This window comes from Vicia villosa, linkage group LG7 (genome assembly GCF_029867415.1).
Source record: "Vicia villosa cultivar HV-30 ecotype Madison, WI linkage group LG7, Vvil1.0, whole genome shotgun sequence".
Taxonomy (NCBI): domain Eukaryota; kingdom Viridiplantae; phylum Streptophyta; class Magnoliopsida; order Fabales; family Fabaceae; genus Vicia; species Vicia villosa.
Window position 1 is genome coordinate 79,449,102 of NC_081186.1, and position 7,557 is coordinate 79,456,658.

At 36.9% G+C, this 7,557-nt stretch overlaps 1 protein-coding gene across 1 annotated transcript; it reads right to left on the reverse strand.

The window, feature by feature from the left end:
- Nucleotides 1-2,352: 2,352 nt before the first annotated feature.
- LOC131619445 (uncharacterized) lies at nucleotides 2,353-4,478 on the reverse strand. The gene is made up of 5 exons (XM_058890538.1): nucleotides 3,949-4,478; nucleotides 3,732-3,852; nucleotides 3,426-3,647; nucleotides 3,179-3,280; nucleotides 2,353-2,964 (listed from the first exon to the last, which is right to left on the reverse strand). The coding sequence occupies exons 1-5, from the start codon at nucleotides 4,476-4,478 to the stop codon at nucleotides 2,353-2,355; spliced, it is 1,587 nt and encodes a 528-aa protein (XP_058746521.1).
- Between the last annotated feature and the right edge of the window lie 3,079 nt (nucleotides 4,479-7,557).

Sequence of the window (7,557 nt, forward strand, 5' to 3'; positions counted from 1 at the left end):
CTAACTATGACACTACAATCATCAAGACAATATCGACTGGTCCAAGCATCATCATGAGAACATCATAGTCGTTTATCACAGCTTTCCAAGAACGAGTTCTTCTATTTTCGTTGGATACTGTAACTTGCCCATCAATTTTTCTGATCTTTTCATCGTCAAGAATGAACCCGTCTAACCTTCTGTTCAGGCTCCTCTGAAAATGCTCGAACATTTGCGTATTCCAAAATTTAATCTTCATCGCAGGTTTTGTTGCCGAAAAAAGTTGAGCATCTCTTTTGATCATTGAAAACATTGGAGGGGTACTAGAAGACTTTTTTAAGAATGGAATAAGAGAGAAGTGTGAAAATGGTGATAACGAATGGTTGTATTTATAAAAAAATCCAAAAACAACTGAGTAGCCGCACTGAACGATTACTACACTTAAACCTTAAGTGCATGCGTCAAACTGCATGGCTTAACATGAGAACATGCCCCATGCAGTGTGGCACCTCCTCTTAAAATTGCACTCATGCGCCACACAGAGTGGCGCAATCCTCTGTGTGGCAAAAAAAAAATTATATGAAAAGTGGTTAGTTTGATAAATTTTTTGAAAGTGTGGTTAGTTGAAACTTGTTTTAAATTTTTTTTTTTTTTTATTAATTGAGGGAACTCCATTTTGTTCATCACCCTAATTTTTCAAGTATCCAAAAAGAAAAGAATATACCATTCAAAATCCTTTGTAGTTAGTTATAGGTTAAGGAAATAGCTTAACTCAATAGAATTGCACCCTTTACTTCTCTTGGTGGAATTATCTTTTCTAATTTTGGCATTTAGTATATGTACATCTATAACAAATTTGAGGGTCAAGTGAAGAAATTTGAGAGTTGTGAATAAGGAAAGAACTAAATGATTTTCGTGAGTTGATGAGTAGGTAATTAACTAGTACTTAGATGGACCGTGGCATGCAAAATATCAAAACCAAAGACTTCTGTTTTGAGTGTAAAGGCAGAAGAAAGTAATAAGAAAAAAACTAGACGTCAAAAATTTTCTTTAATCTCTACATTCTGAAAAACCCCCCACATTTCCTTATATTATTTTCTTTAGAAATTTAGTATAGCCTTATTTTCTTGAGAAAAAAACAACTGATGAAAAATTAAATGAAGTCCACGTCATAGATTTTTTTAGAATTTTTCTTTACCCACCTCTCCATGGGGTCACCCCCAACGAAAACTCAAAACTGCCCCTGCTTCGGAGATGCATCTCCGAAGTTATTTTTTTTTTATATTTTTTTTTACTTCGGAAATGCATCTCCGAAAACACCAAAAAAGTGGTGTTCTCGGAGATATATTTCCGAAGTCAAAAAAATTCAAAAACCGTGAATATTTTCGGAAGTTCATTTCCGAAAATATTGCTGCATATACAAATTTCCCTCCTTCACTATTTCATCATTTTTCTCCAAAACTTCCCCAAACCCTCTCCAAAACCCAATCAATCTCCATCCATTTTTCGTCCTAAAATCAAGTTTCAAACCGTTGGTTCGGTGAACGTACCTATTTTGGACTTAGGATCCACCGATTGGTTCGGTGAATTTTAGTTTGTTCCGGATCGTTTTTGTTTGTAATGATCATTTTTGTATGTATTGTTGTTTATCGGACCGATTCAATACATATATAATATAGGGTTAAATATGTTTTTAGTCCCTATAAAATTATCTAAAATGGCTTTTAGTCACTACAAAAAATCACGTCTGTAGCGACGTGGAATCCATGTCACAACATGGAAAATAACGTCAGAACGCAAAATTAGCGACATGAACACATACGTCGCCTGGGAGTGCGTGGGAACATTATTGTGTTGTGTTTATCACGTCACAACTTTGTGACATGGAAAGCACGTCGCTAACTCTGCACAATTACCAAACCTTCATCTGCAACTGGGTCAGACAAAGTCTGCAAAAAGCAGAATGGCACAGCATACGAAGAAAAGTTGTGGCGTGTTTTCCATGTCACTGATTTGTGACATGTAAAACACGTCGCTAATTTTGAAATTATTTTTGAAAGTTGCGACGTGTTATACATGTCACAAATCAGTGACATGGAAAACACGCCACAAATATTAAAATGTTTTTAAAAAAAAATCTGATTTTTATTATTATAAAAAAAGTTTTATTATTAATATTATTTGTTGGAAATTATTAAATATTAATACAAATATTTATTTAGTTAAATTAATAATAATAATAATAAACTAAATACAAAAATATATTAAACTACTAAAATAAATTATATTTATAATATAATATCGAAAATACTACCATATAATAAATAAAATTTTGTTATCTCACACAATTTTAATTTAAAATAAAAATAAAATTCATCCTAAAAAATCATCACCGGGATCGGGATAATTATCAAGGTTGAAATCATCATCATTCTCTTGCTCAGTGTCAGCTGCTCCCATGTTTCCTCTAGACGGTTGACCACCACTTTGTTGAGACTGCATAAATAATCGTATTTGTTGTTGCATCTCTGCTTGCATCTTCACCATTGCCTCTATTTGTTGTTGTTGCATCTCTGCTTGCATCTTCGCCATTGCCTCTATTTGCCGTTGTTGCCCCTCCACTTGTGCTTTTAGCGCCGCCTCACGTTCATCCATTTGGGCCTTTAGCTCCGCCTCACGTTGCGCTAACTCACGTCTCGCCTCAGTTAGAGCCAACTGTCTTATTGTTTCCATTACTTGCGGTGTCAATTGTGTTGGATGTGACGATCCTTCCCCATCTCTAACTCTTTGAAATAAATTTCGATCACCACTTCTCAAGCTTCCCGCCAAATTTCCCGCACCAAAAAAACATCCATTAGGCCCTTTTCCGTCAACGACTTCACTCCAAATATAAAAATCAACATCTGGATGAAGCGGCTCTCCTTCTTTAGGAGTATATTTGGGATTGGCGACCAAAAAATCCACAAGCTTTGTTTGATAATCCTCCTACACATAAAATAGAATAAAAATTATGTATATATAACTTAAATTAAATTATATTAAATAATAAATTGAAAATTAGTTGCGACGTGATTTACATGACACAACATCAGAGTTGCCACATGAAAATCACGCCGGAACTTTTTTGTTTGCCACGTGAAAAAAACATCACAAAATTGCCATTAGATATAAAAAAAATAATAAAAATTGAATAACTTACCAAAGCTTTTCGAGTACGCTCGTCAACCAAATCACCCGATTTTTTTGTCCTAGTTTCTTTAACTAACTCGATCATGAGTGGTTGTCTCCCCAACCTTTTAGCCTAAAAAATAAAATTAACTTTAATTAAAAAATAAATAATTAATCAAAACATAACTTTAAAAAGTGACAATAATTACCATGCGTCGTGAATGTTCGTAAGTGCTTATACTTCCAACTGCATTAAGGTGACCTCCTTTTTCAGATGCCCTCATTTTTTTAGCATTTTCAGATTTAGCTTTAAATTCCTTTGAATTCCAATATGCAATAAGTTTCTCAAGAACTTCTTGGCCCAACCACCCAGGACGACTACCATCACGTTCCCAATGCTTTCTAACATTTCGCAACGTGTCAGAAAGTCTTTTTGATGTTCTGCTGAAATAATTTTTTTTAACAAGTTTCTCGCTCATTGGATCCCACGTACACTTTTCCTGAATACATTAAAATAAACTGTTAGAAAACTATAGTAAAAAAAATTTAAAAAACAATGACTCGAAAAAATATATTAATTATACATTAAAACAATTAAACCAAGCATTTTTATTTGGAACATCTCCAAAAGTCGTCCAAGCTTCTTTATACATTTGCGGAATCACATAGTACACACACCTGGCAGCAGTCCGACTCGGCCCAAACCTAAACAACAACTATGTTAATTAGCATGCATTAAATATAAATTTATATTAAAAAAAGGAAATGTAAACTTAATAAAAATTTAATATAGATACTTACAAATTTCCAGCGGGCCAAATATAATATCTACCGTCAATGATATGAATCTCACTCGGATCATCCTCCCCCTGAACACCATCACCATCAGACTGAACATCATCTTCATCCTGCACAGTATCATCCCCACCCGGCTCCACATGATCATCCTCACGTGTAGGTATATGAGTGGGATGCGGAGTGTGGGATCCCCCAGTCTGCTGGAAGCGTGGGGGCCCCTGTGTCTGCTGGAAGGATAAGGGCACCTGTGTGGGATATGGAGTGTGGGATCCTCCAGTCTGCTGGAATCTTGGGGGCACCTGTGTGTTAGGTTGAAAGCTAGCAGATCCTCCAGTCTGCTGGAATCCTGGGGGCACCTGTGTGTTAGGTGGAAAACTATATCCTCCAGTCTGCTGGTATGATGAAAAACTATGTCCTGCAGTCTGCTGAAACGGATAACTAAAGTCCACAGGTGGACGAATAAAAGATGGTGACCCAGACATAGGCCTCCCCTGAGAGGAGAGTAATGACGTAAGAGGTTGGGTACTGGCCATGGACATGTAATGTAACTGACTCTGTGGGGGGGGGGGGCACACTGCTGTCTGAGGAGACTGGCATAATACTGCCCTTGGGCGTCGGGTCTTCTGAACCTTACCTTTCTCAGATCGGGATGACATTTTACCTATTTATTGAGAATACACAGTTAATAAAATATATACATTCACACAAATATATTCAAACATGTTTCTCACATACATTCATTAACACATTCAATAGATGGTTCATTAAGTAAAATTACAAAAAACACATTCTCTTATAAATACATTTATTATTCTAAATCTACAGGCTCTTCATACATATCATTATCATCATTTGATGTGATACTATCCTCAGACCCAACGCCTTCGTGCTCTTCATTCACATTATCTTCAACCAACAATACAGAAGCATCAACTTCATACCCCTCATTTGTTATATCAGACAAATTGGTAATTTGCTCAACTGCAATAACATCATTAATTGGTCCAACTTCATCAACTTAGTAAGCAAGATCTTCCACTAGATCATCAGTTTCAATATGGCCTATTGGTTTTGTTTTTATAACAACACACAACCCTCGCTTACGTGGCACAAATGAAGGATAAGGAACATAATAAACTTGCCTAACAAGATGTGACATTATGAAAGGGTCGTACTCTTTGTACCTTCGCTCCATTTGAATCTCAACAGTACCATATGTCTTGTCTATTTTTGTGCCTCTAGTTGGATCATACCATTCGCAGTAAAACAAGACAACTTTATTCTCCGAGTCCAAGTAATTGTATACCAACACGTAGATATGCTTAACAAAGCCATAGAAATCATCTTCACCCCCATCTGTAACTCCTTTTACGAATACACCACTGTTTTTTGTTTTTTTCCCTTCAGTCCAAGTCTCAGTGTGAAATTTATATCCATTCACGAAGTATGTATGCCATTCGTTTGCGCTTAGAATAGGGCCTTCACACAAATTTCTCAAATGGAGTATTTCTGGTGTCGGTGTAACAATGCATGACAATCTATCCTTGAACCAAGATGGAAATTTTGCATGAATGACACCGGCTGTTGATTGTACACCGGTGCTTTGAAAATAGACGCTGTTAAATTCCCTATAAAAAAGCATACCATAAGTTTCAAGGTAATAATATTTACACACTATAGATAAAATAATAGTTGGGTATACTTATTCAAGATACGGTTTAACTTCGACACAGTTGATCAACACATGAACATGTGCGGATTGCATTTCTTGTTGGGTCAACCAATGAACACCTTTCTTTCCAGATGGACGACCTGGAAGCCCAAAGACTGATAAGGTGAATTGGCTTCTTTCGTAAACATTTACGGGATTCCTTATGATTCTTGGGGTTAACATCAAGTTGTTGAAATAGTGACTGCAAAAATGTGATGTCTCCCGATGCAAGTAATGTGAACATATGGATCCTTCAACTCTAGCTTTATTTTTCACGGATCTCTTAGAATCACCCATAAACCTTTCAAATGGATACATCCACCTATAATGAACAGATCCTCCAAGATAAGCTTCGTATGCAAGATGCACAGGTAGATGTTCCGTGGAGTCAAAAAATCCAGGAGGAAATATTTGTTCCAACTTACAGAGAATGATTGGAATATTTTGGTCCAACTTAATGATATCATCCACTCTTAAAGTTGAGGCACAAATATCTCTAAAAAATTGACTAATTTCAGCCAGTGGATTAAGCACATGTTTTGGTAGAGAACCAAACGCGATTGGCAGCAATTGTTCCATAAATATGTGGCAATCATGACTTTTCATGCCATGCAACTTCCCAATGTTATCGTCGGCACACCTTGCTAAGTTTGAAGAATATCCGTCGGGCATTCTCAATTCTTTTAACCATCTACAAACTGCTTTAGCTTCTTGTGAAGTCAGAGTGTAACAAGCCTTGGGTTTTAATAATTTTCCATTCGGTTGAGGCTTCAACTCCAACTCTTTTCGATTACACCATTTTTTCATGTCATGTCTCGCCTTCTCATTATCCTTTGTTTTGTCTTTAACATCCATCACTGTGTTAAATATATTATCAAAAAAATTCTTCTCAATGTGCATAACATCCAGATTATGGCGTAACAAATTATCTTTCCAATACGGAAGGTCCCAAAATATACTTCTTTTTGTCCAATTGTGCTCGACCCCGTATCCTGGAATTCTACATGCTTTACCCGTATCTGTGAATTTTGGGTGGTGACAAACTTGTTTCCATACTGCACCCGGTGACAGACGAGGCGGAGGGAGATCTTTTACCACTTCGTCTTTTTTGAAATCTGTCTTATTTCTTCTATAGGTATGATTTATTGGTAGGAATCGGCGATGACAATCAAACCACGAGCTCTTCCCCCCTTTCTCTAACGTAAACTCCGTAGAGCTTCCCATGCAATGCGGACAACCCATTTTTCCATGTGTACCCCAACCAGACAACTTGCCATATGCTGGAAAGTCATTAATCGTCCACATCAAGGTTGCTCGCAAAGTAAAGTTTTGTTTACGAGATATATCATAGGTGCATACTCCAATCCACAACCTTTTCAAATCATCAATTAGAGGTTGTAAGTACACATCAATTCCAACTTTTGGACTCGACGGTCCTGGAATGATACATGTCAGAAACGTGTATGGTTTTGTCATGCACATCTCAGGAGGGAGGTTGTAAGGGGTTACAATAACTGGCCAACAAGAATATGCGGTTCCCCACCCTTGGACATATGGAGTAAATCCATCAGAGCATAAACCAAGCCTGACATTTCTAGGTTCAGCGGCAAAATCAGGATGTATTCGATCAAAGTGCTTCCAAGCCTCGCCATCAGATGGATGTCGCATAGTGCCTGGACTTGTTTTGTTTGTATGATGCCATGTCATCTGACTTGCACTATGCATTGAAGCAAACATTCTTTTTAACCCTGGTATGATCGGAAGATAAAACATGGACTTCACTGCGACACGTGTTTGCTTACGGTCAACAGCTTTACTTTGAATTTGATATCTTGGACTCTCACAAAACTTACATTCCTCCAACAATCCATCATTAGTACCAAACTCATTGTCATAAAACA